The sequence below is a fragment of the Pleurodeles waltl genome, chromosome 11, assembly GCF_031143425.1.
Source record: "Pleurodeles waltl isolate 20211129_DDA chromosome 11, aPleWal1.hap1.20221129, whole genome shotgun sequence".
Lineage (NCBI taxonomy): Eukaryota > Metazoa > Chordata > Amphibia > Caudata > Salamandridae > Pleurodeles > Pleurodeles waltl.
In genome coordinates this window covers 708769611-708789618 of record NC_090450.1, presented here as the reverse complement: position 1 = coordinate 708789618, position 20008 = coordinate 708769611, and the positions used below count along the sequence as shown (strand labels likewise).

Genomic DNA, 20008 nt, shown 5'->3' with positions numbered 1-20008 from the left:
AAAATTATGTTTGAAAACTATTACTTACAAAAAACACACTGATTTAGTCTGATGTACTAATACTACTCGGATGAAACAGTTCTGCATGTGAATTAAATACATTTTTGGAGTTTTCGCAGACACTTTTCCATATTTAACACATTTTTGCAAAATTATTTTAAGTGTGCAGGGTACCCTTGTTACTTGCTTTCATTTGTGTTGATTAACTTGTAAAAAAATGCTTGCCCGTTTTCAACAAGGGGCTGCATGCAAAGTTCAGGAGGGTGCTTGCAGACCGTTCTGGTTTAGTCTGAAGTACTAGCACTACAAAAATGAAACAGTTCTGCATGTGAATGAAATACATTTTTTTTAAAAAAATTCAGGGATGTTCTCATATTTAACAAGTTTTTTTTTCTCCAAAAATTCTTCTACTTTGGTGAGTCAACTTAATTTGTGAAACTGCCTTTTTACGAAACAAGTACAAAACCGCAATGCAGTTTCAGCTTCGGACTAAATTATGGTGATCTTTGGCAATATACACTGTTTATGGCCCATTCACTGTCAAGAACAAGATAAGATCTTTTCACAGGAAAAAGCCAGCCACATTGAAACACAATTTAAGAATGCTTGGATTTCACTAAGATGTGTAAAGCATATGCTTTATTTATGACATCTGAGGCAACTCGTTTTGGAGAATTGAATAAGTTTAAAGGCACATTTTATTAAAGCTTTTGTATTTATGTTTAGCTACACAATAATTATGTATTCGATCTGCACCTGTGCCCCTTTAGGAACACATGTTACTGGATACAAACTATTTCCTCATTTGTCCTTGCAGGCACTAGGGTCATGATTTGAATGGTGCAGCAGGTATACTAGTACAGGGGCAAAAGGTCTAGGAAACCCACCGAATTCCGATTACTGCTATATTTTACTACTTAACAAGTAGTCACAAGTGCAATTATTATGCAGGCACTAGGGTCATTGTAGGGTCAACTGGCCAAGAGGTCTAGGAAACCCACTGAACACCAATTATTGCTATATTTTACTACTACCCCCAACTTGGAGCCAGCTATGGCCGATATCTCCCCACACCCTAGTGACCGTCTGCCATCACAGTGCTCCCTGTGGGACATGCGAGTGCCTCCTCCTCCACCGCCGTGCTTCCTGACCCTTCCTCTCTCACGTCACGGGATTCCTCCCTTGCAGGCTTCCTCTTCTCCTCACCTAAGACACTGCCACACCTTGAAAGTGTACAGATCACCTTTTTTCACAGTACAGGCAGCTTTTATAAAAAGCACTTACAATTTCTAAAATGTATTTCATCGCTTTATAAGAGCACCAGTTATATTGCACAAAGACACTTTTTTATGGAACTGGAGAGATTACACGATTTGGCCAGGATCACAGGAGCAGATGCCGAGACTCAAACCCTGTTCCCCAAGTCAGCAGCTCTTTCCGTTACTTCACATCTTTATTATAGACATAAGCAACATGTACAAAAAACATTGACAGAGACAATAGATTTTGCACAGGCGCAACCTATTGGCTTTGCCAATGATTGTTCTTTATTATTTCATATAAGATTTCGAAATACATACCTTCAAGATGTGCACAGTACAAAAACTTCTCCAACAATTGATTTTATTAAAATGTTGTCCATGTAGAATAGCAACCCAGACCATCTATAGGGCGCACAAAACTGACTTGCCTCTTAGGACAATATTGGCATTGCCAGGGTGGGTGGAAACATGAATGTTTTAAAATTCCTGCTTGAATATTATTTAAATATATATATATATATATATATATATATATATATATATATATATATATATATGGAAAATGTCACTTACCCAGTGTACATCTGTTTGTGGCATTAGTCGCTGCAGATTCACATGCTGTGCACAGTCTGCCATCTGGTGTTGGGCTCGGAGTGTTACAACTTGTTTTTCTTCGAAGAAGTGTTTTCGAGTCACGAGACCGAGGGACTCCTCCCACTTCGGTTCCCTTGCGCATGGGTGTCGACTCCATCTTAGATTGTTTTCCCCGCAGAGGGTGAGGTAGGAGTTGTGTATGTTAGTAATAGTACCCATGCAATGGAATGAATATGTATGTACATAATAAAGGTAAAGTAATATATTTACAAATGTACAAATGTTCAAGATCTACTTTTAAACGGCTACAGGCTCCCGGGGAGGCGGGTGGGCGCATGTGAATCTGCAGCGTCTCATGCCACGAACAGATGTACACTGGGTAAGTGACATTTTCCGTTCGATGGCATGTGTAGCTGCAGATACACATGCTGTGCATAGACTAGTAAGCAGTTATCTCCCCAAAAGCAGTGGTTCAGCCTGTAGGAGTGGAAGTAGTTTGAAATAATGTTCTTAGTACAGCTTGACCTACTGTGGCTTGTTGTGCAGTTAACACATTTACACAGTAGTGCTTGGTAAATGTATGAGGCGTAGACCATGTTGCTGCCTTACATATTTCGTTCATTGGAATATTTCCTAGAAAGGCCATGGTAGCACCTTTCTTTCTGGTTGAGTGTGCCTTTGGTGTAATAGGCAGCTCTCTCTTTGCTTTAAGATAGCAGGTTTGAATACACCTAACTATCCACCTAGCAATGCCTTGTTTTGAAATTGGATTTCCTGTATGAGGTTTTTGAAAGGCAATAAATAGTTGTTTTGTTTTTCTAATTAGTTTTGTTCTGTCAATGTAGTACATTAGTGCTCTTTTGATGTCTAATGTATGTAGTCCTCTTTCAGCTACATAATCTGTCTGTGGGAAGAACACTGGTAATTCTACTGTTTGATTTAAGTGGAATGGTGAGATAACCTTTGGTAAGAATTTTGGATTTGTCCTTAGAACTACTTTATTTTTATGTATTTGAATAAATGGTTCTTGTATGGTAAATGCTTGAATCTCACTCACTCTTCTTAGAGATGTGATGGCAATCAAAAATTCAACTTTCCACGTTAAGTATTGCATTTCACAAGAATGCATGGGCTCGAAAGGTGGACCCATGAGTCTTGTTAAGACAATGTTGAGGTTCCATGAAGGAACAGGTGGTGTTCTTGGTGGTATAATTCTCTTTAGGCCTTCCATAAACGCTTTAATGACTGGTATTCTAAATAGTGAAGTTGAATGAGTAATTTGCAGGTAAGCTGATATTGCGGTGAGATGTATCTTTATGGAAGAGAAAGCTGGATTTGATTTTTGTAAATGTAGTAAATATCCTACTATATCTTTTGGAGATGCGTGTAATGGCTGAATTTGATTATTATGGCAGTAATACACAAATCTTTTCCACTTATTTGCATAGCAGTGTCTAGTGGTAGGTTTCCTAGCTTGTCTTATGACCTCCATACATTCTTGTGTGAGGTCTAAGTGTCCGAATTCTAGGATTTCAGGAGCCAAATTGCTAGATTCAAAGATGCTGGATTTGGATGTCTGATCTGTTGTTTGTGTTGTGTTAACAGATCTGGTCTGTTGGGTAGTTTGACATGAGGTACTACTGAAAGGTCTAGTAGTGTTGTGTACCAAGGTTGCCTTGCCCATGTTGGTGCTATTAGTATGAGTTTGAGTTTGTTTTGACTCAACCGGTTTACTAGATATGGAAGAAGAGGGAGAGGGGGGAAAAGCGTACGCAAATATCCCTGACCAGTTCATCCATAGAGCATTGCCTTGGGATTGATCTTGTGGGTACCTGGATGCGAAGTTTTGGCATTTTTAGTTTTCTTTTGTTGCAAATAGATCTATTTGAGGTGTTCCCCAAATTTTAAAGTATTTGTTTAGTATTTGGGGGTGAATTTCCCATTCGTGGGTTTGTTGGTGATCTCGAGAGAGATTGTCTGCCAACTGGTTTTGAATCCCTGGAATAAATTGTGCTATTAGGCGAATGTGGTTGTGAATCGCCCAATGCCATATTTTTTGTGTTAGGAGGCACAACTGTGTAGAGTGTGTCCCTCCTTGTTTGTTTAGATAATACATTGTTGTCATGTTGTCTGTTTTGACAAGAATTTATTTTTGGGTTATTACGGGTTGAAATGCTTTCAGTGCTAGAAATACTGCTAACAGTTCTAAGTGATTTATGTGAAACTGCCTCTGATGTATGTCCCATTGTCCTTGGATGCTGTGTTGATTGAGGTGTGCTCCCCACCCTGTCATGGAAGCATCCGTCGTTATGACGTATTGTGGCACTGGGTCTTGGAAAGGCCGCCCTCGGTTTAAATTTGTTCTGTTCCACCATAGAAGCGAGATGTATGTTTGGCGGTCTATCAACACCAGATCTAGAAGTTGACCCTGTGCTTGTGACCATTGTGATGCTAGGCATTGTTGTAAGGGCCGCATGTGCAATCTTGCGTTTGGGACAATGGCTATGCATGAAGACATCATGCCTAGGAGTTTCATTACCATTCTGACTTGTATCTTTTGTGTTGGATACATGGCTTGTATTACCTTGTGAAATGTTTGAATTCTTTGTGGACTTGGAGTGGCAATCCCTTTTGCTGTGTTGATTGTCGCTCCTAAGTATTGCTGTGTTTGACACGGCAAAAGGTGTGACTTCGCGTAGTTGATGGAGAAACCTAGCCTGTGAAGGGTCTGTATGACATATTTTGTGTGCTGTGAACACTGTGTTAGCGTGTTGGTTTTGATTAACCAGTCGTCTAAGTACGGGAACACATGTATTTGCTGCCTTCTGCTATGTGCAGCTACTACTGCCAGGCATTTTGTAAAAACTCTTGGCGCAGTTGTTATTACGAATGGCAACACTTTGAATTGGTAATGTATTCCTTGGAATACGAACCTTAGGTATTTCCTGTGTGAAGGATGTATTGGTATATGGAAATACGCATCTTTTAGGTCTAATGTTGTCATGTAGTCTTGCTGTTTGAGCAGTGGGATTACGTCTTGTAACGTGACCATGTGAAAGTGGTCTGATTTGATGTAGGCATTTATTGTTCTGAGATCTAGTATTGGTCTCAGAGTTTTGTCCTTTTTGGGTATTAGAAAGTACAGTGAGTAAACTCCTGTGTTTTTTTTGTAGATTTGGTACTAATCCTATTGCGTTCTTTTGTAGCAATGCTTGAATTTCTAGTCCTAGAAGATCTATATGTTGTATTGACATATTGTGTGTTTTCGGTGGGATATTTGGAGGGAATTGGAGAAATTCTATGCAATAACCATGCTGGATAATTGCTAAGACCCAAGTGTCTGTTGTTATTTCCTCCCAAAGTTTGTAAAATTGGCTTAGTCTTCCCCCCACAGGTGTTATGTGATGGGGTTGTGTGACTTGTGAGTCACTGTTTATTTTGAGGAGTTTTGGGGCCTTGGAATTTTCCTCGATTTCTTGGGAATTGGCCCCCTCTATATTGCCCCCGAAAACCTCCCCTTTGATATTGACCCTGGTAAGTAGGCCTTGTTTGTGAGGTTGTGGTTTCTGTGGGTTGACCTCAAAACCCTCCCCTATAAGGTGTTTTTCTAAATGTGCCTCTGCTCTGCGGGGAGTAGAGTGCGCCCATGGCTTTGGCTGTATCTGTGTCTTTTTTGAGTTTCTCAATGGCAGTGTCGACCTCCGGCCCAAACAATTGCTGTTCATTGAATGGCATATTGAGCACAGCTTGTTGGATTTTCGGCTTGAACCCTGAAGTGCGCAGCCATGCGTGCCTTCGTATCGTGATTGCAGTGTTTATTGTCCTTGCAGCTGTATCTGCTGCATCCATGGAGGACCGTATCTGATTATTTGAGATACTTTGTCCCTCTTCCACCACCTGTTGCGCTCTTTTTTGGAACTCCTTGGGTAAGTGTTCGATGAAATGTTGCATTTCATCCCAATGAGCTCTGTCGTATCTTGCCAAAAGTGCTTGTGAATTGGCAATACGCCATTGATTTGCTGCTTGTGCTGCAACCCTTTTTCCCGCAGCATCAAATTTGCGGCTCTCCTTGTCTGGAGGTGGTGCGTCTCCTGAGGTATGAGAGTTGGCTCTCTTACGAGCTGCCCCGACAACTACTGAGTCTGGTGTTAGTTGTGTTGTAATATAGATTGGATCTGTTGGCGGTGGCTGGTACTTTTTCTCCACCCTTGGAGTTATAGCTCTGCCTTTAACTGGATCCTGAAATATTTGTTTTGAATGTCTTAGCATTCCTGGGAGCATGGGGAGACTTTGGTACTGGCTATGGGTGGATGATAGGGTGTTAAACAGAAAGTCATCCTCAATTGGTTCAGAATGTAAGGTGACGTGAAATTCGGCTGCCCTTGCGACCACCTGTGTGTAGGATGTACTGTCCTCAGGTGGTGACGGTTTTGTAGGATAGGAGTCTGGGCTGTTGTCAGACACTGGAGCATCGTAAAGGTCCCATGCATCGGGATCATCCTGACTCATTGTAGTATGAGCTGGTGAGTGCATCAGTGGTGGAGTTGTTGCTGGTGATGCATGTATTGATGGTGGTGGAGACGGTGGTGGGGTTGTTTTCCTTGCCACCTTTGCCTGTGGTTGCTTGTCCTTTTGTTGAAAGGCAAGTTTCCTTTTTATTTTGATTGGGGGAAGAGTGGTTATCTTCCCTGTGTCCTCATGAATATGAAGCCTTCTTTGCGTGTAGTCAGGCTCTACAGCTTGAAGCTCCTCTCCAAATCTATGTAATTGGGAGGTTAATCCTTGTTCCTCTGTATAGGAACTAGTTTTCGGCTCCGAGGCTGGGTGTTTCGGAACCGAAACCTTTTCGGAAGTCTTTTTAGGCTCCGAAGAAACCTTCTTTGGTTTCGGCGTGGTGTCTTGGTGCCGAAATTCTTCGGTGCCACTGTCTCTGTGCCGAAGTTTCTCGGAGCCGCTGTCTCGGCTCCGAGGTTGCTGTGTGGCGGTATCTCGACCGGAGTCGGATGACTTCAACACCAGCATGCCCTTTTTCGGTGCCTTGGATTGGTCACCTAGTTTTCGGGTTAAGCCATGGCCTGTTGGCGGTGGCATCCCCTGGGCTTTTTTGGACTTTTCGTGAGTCTTGATTTTCGACGTCTTACTCACGGTTTTTTGTGTTTCTTCGGCGTCGAGTTCTTCAGAATCCGACTCGTGGACGGAGAAAGCTTCTTCTTCCTCCTCGAAACGTTCTTGGCCTGTCGGCGTGGACGCCATTTGTAGTCTCCTGGCTCTTCGGTCTCTCAGCGTCTTCCTCGACCGAAACGCTCGACAGGCTTCACAAGTATCCTCCTTGTGCTCGGGGGACAAGCACAAGTTACAGACCAGATGCTGATCCGTATACGGATACTTGTTATGGCATTTTGGGCAGAAGCGGAATGGGGTCCGTTCCATCAGCTTTGAAGTCGCACGTGGCCGGGCCGACCAGGCCCGACGGGGGATCGAAAAAACCCCGAAGGGCCACCGGAGCTCTCCAAAATTTGGTGTCGATTTGTTCTAACTAACCCGATACCGAACGCAAACAATACCGACGTTTTTTTCCGAGATTCTAACTAACTTTCCGACCCGAAACACGGAGCGAAAAGGAACACGTCCGAACCCGATGGCAGAAAAAAAACAATCTAAGATGGAGTCAACGCCCATGCGCAATGGAATCGAAATGGGAGGAGTCCCTCGGTCTCGTGACTCGAAAAGACTGCAGCTACACATGCCATCGAACATATATATATATATATATATATATATATATATATATACACTTCTGCTGATTTAGTCTGATGTACTACTGCTAAAATAAAACAGTTCTGCATGTGAATAATAAACATTTTTGGAATTTTTGAAGGCTATTTTATGTTTTACACATTTGTTGCAGAATGTCTATAAAAATGAAAGAGGCCCAAAGGGTAACTGTGGAGGACACCCTAGTTACTTGCTTTCTTTCACATAAATTAGCTTGTGAGTAAATGCTTGCCTGTTTTGAACAGAGGGCCAGATGCAAAGGTCAGGAGAGAGCTTACAGCCCCCTGTACTATAGATCTACAGGGACATTATAATAAAGATAGGCTTCAGTGCAACATAGCTGCAAGTGAAAAAAACAAAAACGCTATAACGCAGTCAACGCTAGCTGTGTCATAAAGCTATTTATCTTTACTTTCAACCATTTGCAACGTGGCTAAAAAACATTGGCAAGACTAATGGATCTCAAATAGGCAAGACCTATTGGGTTTGCCAATGCTTGTTTATGACTGGTATCTTACAGAAGTATACGATAATATGTGCTTTTCATATTGATATGTCATGTTATAAGTCATGTTACAGTTCGCATTATTTATAACGTTATAAGGGTGCGTAGCTTTGTCAGTAAGACTGGACGGATGAACTTTAGATTTCCCAACAATCACACTCAAGTATCTTGTGAAAATACATAGTATGAGAAGCAGAGCGTGAGGGTGGGGGGGCTTGAGGGGCAATGATTACTTAAAACACAATGTTTTTCAAACTAGCCAACATTTTTGGGAGACTTTCAAAACAGAGACAAGAGAGCGAGTCTGTGTGTCTGTGCCAATCCAAGGGGAAATCGGAGAGACATCTCAACATGATCATACCCGACTGGAAGCACAAGCACCCAAGTAATTACTTCAGAATACATTTGTAGCAGGGTGTAACACCCCAAACACCCCTTGAAGCTATGCCCCTAAATGTTATTTATTATATTACATGGTATAGTTTGGAAAGGAGAAAAACACATAGGGCCAGATGTAAGTACAAAAGAATTTGCGACTGGCAAATTGCGAGTCCTTCTGACTCACAAATTGCAACTCGCAAACTGGTATGCAGAAAGGTGTCTCAGACACCTTCTGCGACTCGCTATGGGGTCGCAAAGACCCACCTCATGAATATTCATGAGGTGGGTCGCAGTTTGCGACCCCATAGCGAGTCTAGGCACTCACGGGGATGGTGGCCTGCTGGAGACAGCAGACCACCATGTCCGTGACTGCTTTTGAATAAAGCAGTTTTTGTTTTCTTTTTGCAGCCCGTTTTCCTTAAAGGAAAACGAGCTGCAAATAGAAAAAATACCGAAACCTTTTTGTTTCGGTTTTTTTCAGAGTAGGCAGTGGTCCATAAGACCACTGCCTGCTCTGAAAAAACATTTTTGTTTGCATTCACAAAGGGGAAGGGGTCCCGTGGGGAACCTTCCCATTTGCGAATGAGTTACCATCCACTTCAAGTGGATGGTAACTGCGAGTTGATTTGCGAACGCTTTCGCGGTCACAAATCAACTCTACATCGCGATGCAGTCGCAAATAGGAAGGGCACACCCCTTCCTATTTGCGAGTCAGAAACACATTTTGCGAGTCGGTACCGACTCGCAAAATGTGTTTCTGCATCGCGTGAGGCCTTTTGCGCCTCGCAAACGGCGTTTTTCGCCGTTTGCGAGGCGCAAAAGGCTACCTACATCTGGCCCATAATTTCTTCAAGCCAAACATCTGGATAATGCATGTGAACTGACATTTTTTTCCCAACATTGCAAGCATCTAGACGAGAAAAATGATAGTCTATGGAAAAACAAGAGTTGACAGTACTGTGATCCATGTATTATTTAGCTCTTAATAAGATAACAGAAAATGCTTTTACTTCCTTAGATGAGGAAAAAGGCAAACAGCCTTAAGCAGCATCAAAATTATATTATAAATAACAGCACATGTAATAAGTGATCATCTTATTGAGTGGAATCTGAAATTCTACAGAAATTCAACTGAGACTGAGCACTGTGCAGCTGGCAAGCAAGTCTTCCGTGTTACAATTTAATGGTACTCAGTTTACCGACAGCAGAAGGATGGCAGGTTGAGTCTGTCCTCATAGGATTCAAATGTAATACAACACACTTTTTGTATCAAGCTTAGAGGTCTGCCTGTAATCACTTCGGACAGTTTAAGCACTACAATTCCATCCTAATGGCTGTTACGTATTCAGGTATTACATAACACAATTAAACCAGGAAAACAAGCAAAATAGTTTCTGTGCAGTTGCAAAGGACACCTGAAGGAGTCTGCGGTAAAGGTCATGGGGAGGCACTTTCTTGTAAGCAGCAACACCTATGTGGTGGCACGCGACCATCGGAAGGGAAGGCTGGAGCCAAAGGGTCATCTGCTGATGTCCTCCCCATTAGTCCCTGCAAACGTCACACACATAGGCAAGGCATACGTCTTTTGTTTGTCAAATCCCACAAGCTCACCTCAGGGCCTGGTCAAGTGTCTTCCCAGTAAAGTCAAAGAAGGCGAGGTACTCCTGAGCCACCATTCGGCTGAAGTCGGTGCTAAAATCAGTTCAGGTGCAGAAGTGAAAGACAAACACAAGTTACATGCAGGAAACAGGTTTAGCTCTCAAAGCAGTATGCAACAGTCACAGTTTTCATTCAGTGGTGCCGAAGTGGCTGAAAATAAATCACATTTCATATTTGTGTCACACGGAGTAAAAGGTGGAGTCCCCTATTACCATATGATTCATGTTTGTTCTAGTGGGGGTTAAGATTGCAAAACAGTGAGCTATTATTTGTGTGAAAAAACGTCAGGAAAGTCGAAAAAGAATGTATATTACTTTAAAGGGTTCTTCTTAGCAATATTCTAGTGTGCTCTATTAAAGTTTCTAAAACCAGACTGCTATTAGAAGCTGCCTTTTTTAATCCGATTCTCAAAAATATTAACAATTTTACTAGCGAAGGTTTCCGTCTACATTTGGAATTCACAAAGGTTGCTCTTAGAGTACGACAGGGAAGCTGAAACTGCTGTAGTTTTCTCGGGTATTGCTAAAAAATCTTTTATGAATTTCTGTATTTGCTTTAATAAATTCCACATGCATCTGTGGATATGTAAATATCTAAGCACAAATAAACTTGCTCATTTGTGCTTCTTTTTTCCTTATGGTAAAATATTTTCCTACCTTATGGAATTTTAAGGTAATCATAGTCCTTGCAGAAGAATAGCACACAACAAATATTATAAAGGTTTGTGTGTGCTGATTAGAGACGTGTGAGACACCTCTCTTACCGTATGTTACCCCTACATACAATATGGCACCAGGGTGGTACCTTACTTTAAAGAGGTAAATGGATACAACTGCAGATGTAAATCAAGCCGAATTGAACTAACATATACAAACGGATTTGTGAATTGGGCCCATATTTCAAGCTGCAGTTACTCATATGGCGAGTGATCCCTATAGCTGCTACTCTGAAGTATTGTGTTAAAGGGCCAGATGTACGAAGCCTTTTGCATGTCGCAAACTGCGAAAAATGCAGTTTGCGGCATGCAAAAGGCCGAACGCGATGCTCATCCTCAAATTGCGAGTTGGTACCGACTCGCAATTTGGGGATGCGACTCGAAAATAGGAAGAGGTGTTCCCTTCCTATTTGCGACCGCATCGCCATGCTGAGTTGCTTTGTGACCGCGAATGCGGTCGCAAACCAACTCGCAGTTACCACCAGTGTCACACTGGTGGTAACTCATTCGCAAAAGGGAAGGGGTCCCCATGGGACCCCGGGACCCCTTCCCCTTTGTGAATGCCGAAAAAAATATTTTTTCAGAGCAGGCAGTGGTACTATGGACCACTGCCTACTCTGAAAAAAGCGAAACCAAATGGTTTCGGAAGTTTTTTCATTTTGCAACTCGTTTTCCTTTAAGGAAAACGGGCTGCAAAATGAAAAAAAAACTGCTTTATTGACAAAGCAGTCACAGACATGGAGGTCTGCTGACTACAGCAGGCCACCATCCCTGTGAGTGCAGGGACTCGCTATGGGGTCGCAAAATGCGACCCACCTCATGAATATTGATGAGGTGGGTCTTTGCGACCCCATAGTGAGTCGCAGAAGGTGTCCGAGACACCTTTCTGTATCCCATTTTGCGAGTTGCAAATTGCAAGTCGGTCAGACTCGCAATTTGCAAGTCGCAAAATTTTTGTTTACTACATCTGGCCCAAAGTTATTTCCACACAAGGACACTCCTTTGATTGCACACCTCCACATACGGAATTAGACATCAGCCTGCGATGGGAAACTCAAAACCATTTCAAAAGTCATCTTTGGACCACTTAATCTGACACAAAGCCATAAAAGTAACAGGTTATGTACTATATAAATGACAAACAATAACAACGCCCACTTCTGACATTGATAGTGGCAGTCTTAACCCATCTGTCATAATTCTAGATACCCAATACTAAGAAATCCAACCACCCATCTCATGGTACCACTTGACCCACCATCATGCTGCATTATTGCTTAATTTCCTTACTTTTTCTGAAGATGAGGAGCGACCTCTGATTTCCTGAACCCATCCAGGTTGTAGAGCTTTGTGGCCAATGTCTTGGCAGCGTCATGATCCTTGAGGGCCCCGTTAGAAAGCGATAGGCCGTCAATGGACTCGAACTCTGTCTCCTGTGACCGAATTGAAGAGTAGCTGCACAGAAAGCACATATTTCATCATTAAAGGGAAGTAAAGCACCAGAATGATAGCTAACCAAAGTAAGAGCAATCTAGGTTGAGCTACTCACACGAGTGATAATATTATGATGTGACTAACCTCTTTAATGAGAGAAGTTCTTCAAAAAGAAAGGTGAGCCATGTTAATCAAGACCCTTCAGACAAACAAAAATCGTGAAGGAGAATGAACAGGAGTAATAAACCCTACAAACGTGTGGGATAATCAATATGGATGAGTGGCATTCTACAGAAGGAAGTGAGCGCCCTAAAGAATGAAGCCTGTAAGCAGTGATAAGAATCTTGTGTAGAAGCAAGGAGTCCGATAGCCATAACTGGTATTATACAGAATATAGTGACACCTGTTTGGTAGTACACCACACAGAAGTAAGAAGCCCTTTAACCCTTTCGCTGCTAGGCCTTTTCCCCCTCAGGTGCCAGGCCTTTTTTTGGCAATTTGGGGCAGTTGGCGCTTAGGCCCTCATAACTTTTTGTCTACATAAGCTACCCACGCCAAATTTGCGTCCTTTTTTCCAACATCCTAGGGATTCTAGAGGTACCCAGACTTTGCAGATTCACCTAAAAGAGACCAAGAAAGAAGCCAAAATACAGCGAAAATTTCATTTTTTCCAAAAAATGGGGAAAAAGGGTTGCAGAAGAAGGATTGTGTTTTTTTCCCTGAAAATGGCATCAACAAAGGGTTTGCGGTGCTAGAATCACCATCATCCCAGCTGTCAGGAAAAAGTAGACTTGAATCAGAAAACCACATATTTCAACACAATTCTGTAATTTTACTGGGACATACCCCATTTTTAGGGTCAAGCCTGCGTTGCATGCGCTCACGCATGCGTATCGCAGCGAGACGCTTTTGTAATTAAAAAGGACTAGGAGCCCTGTCCACGTCACGTCAGTGTTTGTCATTGACTTGCGGGCTTGCCTGTTAGAATCTGCTTGATTTCATAAGTGGAAGGCACGCATACGTCATGCCTTTTCCGGTGGCTAGCCCTCCTTGAGTGCATTGACCAAGAACAGAAAACATGCGAGGCTTGCTGTTTTCGGTCAGGCTCGTGGACTACTTTTTCTCTAATTTACTAGCGCGATTTCGCTTGGCAGAAGTCGAGCGCTTTACATAGCTAATTGCACTTTTTCGGGTTACGTACATAAATGCACTTTTGCCGATCGGTGAAAAATCGGGTTAGGAGTTTACAGCGCTATCAGCTCTAACATGAGCAAACGCGAGACCCGTTGCATTGCAAATGCTTGTTATTATTTTTTGGGCTTTTAGCCTCCTTCCAGTTAGTGAAAAAAATGGGTATGAAACCAATGCTGGATCCCGGAGAGCTAAACATTTCTAAAAAGTAGACAAAAGTCTGAATTCAGCAAGGGGTCATTTGTGTAGATCCTGCAAGGTTTCCCTAAAGAAAATAACAGCTGAAATTATAAATATTTAAATTGAGTTGAAAAAAAGCAATTTTTCTCCACGTTTTACGTCTGCTGGACTCTTCTGGTTGCAGGGATATACAGGGTTTGTAGGTTTATCACGATCCCTAGGTACCCAGAGCCAATAAATCAGCTGCACCTTGCAATGGGTTTTCATTCTATACCAGGTATACAGCAATTCATTTGGTAAAATACAAAGAGTGAAAAATAGGTATCAAGAAAACCTTTATATTTCCAAAATGGGCACAAGATAAGGTGTTGAGAAGCAGTGGTTATTTGCACATCTCTGAATTCTGGGGTCTCAATACTACCATGTGAATTACAGGGCATTTCTCCAATAGATGTCTTTTTTACACACTGTCGTACATTTGGCAGGAAAAAATGTAGAGAAAGACAAGGGGCAATAACACTTGTTTTGCTATTCTGTGTTTCCCCAAGTCTCCCAATAAAAATGGTACCTCACTTGCATGGGTAGGCCTAAAGCGCGTGACAGGAAATGCAACATGGACACATCATATTTTTACATTGAAATCTGACGTGTTTTTTGGAAAGTGCCTCGCTGTGGATTTTGATCCTTAGCTCAGTCAACACCTAGGGAAACCTAACAAACCTGTGCATTTTTGAAAAGTAGACACCTAGGGGAATCCAAGACTTGTGAGGCTCTCATCAGGTTCTGTTACCCAGAATACTTTGCAAACCTCAAAGTTTGGCCAAAAAAACACTTTTCCTCACATTTCGGTGACAGAAAGTTCTGGAATCTCAGAGGAGCCACAAATGTCCTTCCACCCAGCGTTCCCCCTAGTCTCCCGATATAAATGGTACCTCACTTGTGTGGGTAGGCCTACTGCACGCGGAAGGAAATGCCCCAAAACACTATGTGGACACATCACAATTATCAAATACAAAACTACCTGTTTTGGCGGGGGCACCTGTGTTTTTGGTCTTGGGCTCAGCAGCCATATATGGAAACCTACCAACCCAAACATTTCTGAAAACTAGACACCTGGGGGAGTCCAGGGAGGTGTGACTAGCGTGGATCCCCCAGTGTTTTCTTACCCCGAATCCTCAGCAAACCTCAAATTTAGCTAAAAAATGAAATATTTCCCACATTTTTGTGTGGGATCACTGCAACGGGACAAATTTCCTACCACCCAACGTTCCCCTCAGTCTCCTGGTAAAAATGATACCTCACTTGTGTAGGTGGGCCAAGTGCCTGTGACAGGGAAAAGCCAAAAACAGGTCAAAATTGGCAGGGGGAGGGGGTCAAAACAGGTCCAAAGGGCAGTTTGAAAAAAAAAAAATTTCAGGCTGACAAGTGGGGCAGAATTTTTATAGGTATAGATGAGACAATGCGGAGTGGTAGGAATTTTGTGGATTCCTGCAGATTCCGGAAGGTTCCATCACAAAAATGTGGGAAAAATGTGTGATTGCCAGCAAAGTTGGAGGTTTGCAGGGCATTGTGGGTAAGAAAATGGTGCGGGGTGCATATGAAGCACACCACCCTGGACTCACCCGATGTTTAGTTTTCAGATGTGCCATGTCCTATGGATTTTTCTACATGACAGCGTCCCAAAGTCCAAAAAGTGTAGCCCTCACCATTCCAAGTGGGACAATATTGAGAGTTAGACAAGGTCTCATGCCTCAAATGTAAAACCAAAACACAAAATAATCGAATGTCCTCTTGCTTGCCATAGTATAAGATGTTTTAGTATGTAGGGGAGAGCTGAAAGACTATTACCCCGTCAGTTGGGGTGGGGACATCACCATGCCCATACTGGTTGGTAGCCACCACCCCACTATTTTTATTTTTAATTTCCTGGCATCTAGTAGGTTCTTTGCCCCCCCACCTGGTCTCTGGTGGGCTATGGCCTTCCAAAAATAGGCCAATCTAGGAGTCGGGGGGACAGAAATGGCCTAAAATAAATTTGCCCCCCAGGCAGGTGAGTGACCCTTGCCTAAGGGGTCGCGTATCATCTGTAAAAGCAAATTTAAAAAAATAAAAATCCCTGGTGCCTAGACCGATCTGTCCCCAAGGGGGCAGAAATGGCCTAAATATAATTTGCCCTCCCAGGGGAGCGGACCCAGGGGTTGCTCCCCTTGCGTGAAATTGACCATAAAAAAAAAATCCCTGGTGTCTAGTGGTTCCTGCCCCCTTTGGGGGCAGATTGGCCTAAAATAAAATTGCCCCCCAGGGGTTTGACCCTTGCCTAAGGGGTCGCTCACCTTATGCCACTTTCAGTTTCAAAATATATCCCTGGTGTCTAGTGGGCATTTCAGCAGCCGGATCGCTTCACGTTCCGGCAGCTGAAATGCTCTGAGAGACATCAAAGGGAAGGAAATTCCTTTCCTTTCCTCTGAAGCCTCGCTGGCCCTCATCATATGATCGGAAGAGAAATGCATCTGCATTTTTCTTCCGATCTGTGCTGGAAGCTGAGCTTCGAGCGCAGTGGTGCCTCTGATCAGGTCAGCTCACGATTGTGCACTGACGTCATCAGACGTCACGGGGGGTCGGGGTGGAAGGGCAAGCGATTCCCCTTCCAGCCCTGACATGGGGGGGAGGGGGGGGGGGGGGTGAGAGCCACTAGGATGTAATGATTACGTCCGTGGTGCCTCAGTGCCACGGACGTAACCATTACGTCCTTGGCGCCCAAGGGGTTACAGAAGATAGATCTTCTTCGAGTCATGATATCACATGTGCTATCTGCAAATGTCAGGGTTTGGAGTGAGAAAAACAGCAGAATAGCTTTCTGAATGTCAATATTTCCTTCTACCGACATTCAGTTGCACAGCAAATAACCATTACATTTCTCAAGAATAATAATTTGTGATGGGGAAAGACATCAAGCCAGAAAAGTAGGCCTTCTAAGATCTTACATGCTAGGCAGAAATAGCATCTCAGCAAGCCAAGAGCTATGGAGGAAGATGCCGGACTAGTGGTCTCTGAGACGGGAGTTCAAGTGCTTTCCATCTGGGATTTTAAAGTAGTACCGTTTGTTTTGTTTAAATTCAATAGTTGTCAACAGGTCCTCTACATTTCCAGCATTTCGCCAAGTAACATGTTGCCGGCCCAAAGCCCACTAGAATTGAGAGAGCTCTCCTTTATGATGGCATTAATTCAAGTTGCAGGGAGTGTACACATATGTGTATGCGAGTCAGTTTCCTCTGAATATTGCCAGGTATTGCATTTTTATCTATGTGTACTACAGAGCCACAGTTGGAGGTTTACATCACTGAACAATGTTAGACAGCTGTAAAGTCATATCCATCAGTAATTTACTGTCATTAGCTTTTGATTTATTATCAGGACTAGAGGCTCGTGTGCATATGTTACTTACGCACATTAGACCTTGAATTTCCATTCTATATTTTAGACTATTTTTCCTTCTCCCCAACATACCTCGAATTCTTAGGTGTTTGAGCAGTCTTATGTAGGTACAATTAATACTGATCAACCCCTTCTCATTGACCGTGATTTACTGACAGAATCTCACGGTATCTTGCTAGTGTGTCCTCTAGTGCTTAGTCTTCTTTCACTACCAAGTTAGCTGTCTTTTGGATCCTCTGCTCTTGAGTGGTCTTTGTAAATTTGCAGTATATTCTGCTTCTTCCGCCGGAGCGGCTTTCACTTCTCAATACCAAGAAACCTGTGGCCTTATGCACAGGAGTGCTTAATTTATTTATTTTAAAAAATCATAGGTGTAGGGTCTAAAGCTTTTATAGGAGCCTAACAAAAGTATTGCCAAATGGCAGACTAGCTGAAAAGCACCCCTGCCTAGCTAAGATTCCACCTCATACTTCTTTCTTCCACCACGCTATGGTTCCTGTTTCCTTATCTCCCTCTTGAGGGTTCTGTTACATTCATGTTTTGTTTTCTATCTTTGTTACTCTCTTCCTAATTTTCTCTTCTTTTTCTGCCTTTCCCTCTCTTACACTGGGTCAAAGACTTATGATAAAAAATAAGTCAAGCTCCCCAAAAATGAGAGCTGGTGCCCACCATCTGCAAACACTGGTACAAGTTAAGCACTAGACAACAGCCTTACATCTCTGAGAGTTTAGTCTGTTGTTTGTGTGATACTGTTTCATGAGAGTCGAGAGCGGGTGAGACAGGGTTCACATTGTTGTCAAAACATCGTCTGGCATGACCACTGTGTCCAAAATACCATCTATAAAAATGATCTTTGCAGAGCATACCCAATTGAACATTATTTTTTGTGAACACTATTTAGGGCACTATAGATGATATTTCCGTGTGTGATAGTATTACTAGGTAAGGATGTTTTCTTGGGTGCTCTTATGTAATTTAGTTGCAAGAGTATGACCTCAAGGTGTCACCCATAAAACTCTACTCACTCACGTGCTCCCTTATGGTACACACAGCCATTCAGGAAACGTTTTGAAAGAAGCTAAGTAAAATGCCATGCCTAAATTACAGACACCACTGATTTCGAAATCTAAGTCCATGCTTAAAATTATGGGGCTGATGGATTTCAGGTAGTTGAGGTGCTAGGGGAATTTCTTTATGTTAACGGGTTTGCACAAATATTTCAGCTAATTTCATTAAACACTATAATTACAACTGGCTCTCTACCCCAGCAGTCCATCAGCAGTGGCGCATAGGAACACACAGCTGGTCTCGGTTAGACGTTCAAAAAAACAACCTGATTTTAACCAGTTGAGGTATACAGCAGAGGCTCCTAATTATCTGCAATATACTTTGTGAAGGTTTTGTACTTTTTTATTAAAAACGCAGAATATCGTACTTCTTAGGTACGAATTTCTAGAGCAAAGGGAATATGGAGTGGGTTAATGCAAAATGTTGCTACTGCGCAAGAGTATTTTACCCAAGGCAATGACATCGCAGGCACGTTCAATTCACAAGAAGCCGACGGCTGACAAGGAAAACCAAAGAAAGCATGTGAGCAGTAACAGGTGCCGAGTCAAAGAAGCCAGAAGAAAGCAGGCAGGAGCAGGTAAGAGTCTGTAAAATAACAGAGCTTTTGGCTATGCCTGCCATTCTATGAAAAGAGTGACGCCCACATAGGTAAGATAAACTGTGCGAGTCTACTGAAGTAATGGGAACTCTCTAAAGGTAAGACTGCTCTGCACAGATCAGTATGTGACTGAAGCGCATGGGTGAGACTACTGAGGCAAGTAGGGTCTTATCTGGGAATGACTTCTCCCGAGGGAGATTCAGTGGATCTCACCAAATACTCTAAAAAGTGAGCGAGTGACTATGTGAAGCACCGGGACATGCAGGCGACTATTTACAGAAATGTGCCACAGTGAAGAGTATGAGTGGAAAAACAAACTGACCTTCCCGAAGGGCTGGGGCAGTTGGTATAGAAGCTTTCTTCCGCATCATCAGTCTCACTGTCAGTCACTTTTGCGTCCTCTGTAAAGGCTTTGCTAGGTCTCTGAACCTTAACAAATCCATCCACTTCCTCTTCGTCAGAGCTGGAATAGGAATGGCTCCGTCTGTCCATGGACCAATCCAGTAAATGGACCGGGGTAGCTGGCCGCCCTGTGTAGAAAATCACCGGATGACGAATCGGTTCTTCCCAAGAGATGAGATCCGGGGTGACGGGTGGAGACTTGACTGACACAGTGGACAAGTTGCTGTCATCTGCAATCACAGGAGGATTCTCTGTGTGAACTTGTGGATGGCAGTCCGTGTTGTTCCGTAAGGGATCCTGGGTGCGGACCAGCAGACAGCTCTCTACAGCACTCACTTCTGGGTCCGTGCTGTCAACAGGCAGATAGCTCTCAGCAGTGTTCACCTGTGGGCCCAGGGAGTGGACAGATAGACCACTCTCAGCAACACTATTGCATGAGTCCCGTGTGTTGAGTGGCAGATTGCTTTGGGCAAAGTCCACATCCAGCAGGAGGGCAGCAATCATAGAAAAACTGGAGTCTGAAATCAAGAGGCCTTCGTCAAGGTTCGATTCACGTTGGGTCGCACCTAAAGTGGGAGATAAAGCAAACATTTCAGACTGAAAGGAACAAGGTTTATCCCAGCACCTACCACTGAAGGTCCCCTCCCAGGCCTTACACACCCCTGGTCTGGCAACTATGGTCAAGATGCCAGTCTGTCCATACAAGTCCTGATTGGTGGAAAACAAAGAGGACTCAAAGAGTCTTTTCTCCATGGACATTTGTCTGCTACAGACCCTGCTACTTTCTGTTGTTTGACAAGTCTAGGCTT

The 20008-nt window shown here is 43.1% G+C and overlaps 1 protein-coding gene across 4 annotated transcripts in view; it reads right to left on the bottom strand.

Annotated features, from left to right (window-relative positions):
* LOC138266027 (PH and SEC7 domain-containing protein 4-like) overlaps window positions 1-20008 on the bottom strand; it is a 257026-nt gene that overhangs the window by 119782 nt on the left and 117236 nt on the right. For all 4 annotated transcript variants that reach the window (XM_069214335.1, XM_069214338.1, XM_069214336.1 and 1 more), the window contains 3 exons: window positions 19120-19765; window positions 12182-12346; window positions 10129-10209 (listed from right to left, as the gene is read on the bottom strand). In XM_069214335.1, the coding sequence (XP_069070436.1) occupies window positions 10129-10209; window positions 12182-12346; window positions 19120-19765 (892 nt within the window). The remainder of the gene's footprint in view (window positions 1-10128; window positions 10210-12181; window positions 12347-19119; window positions 19766-20008) is intronic.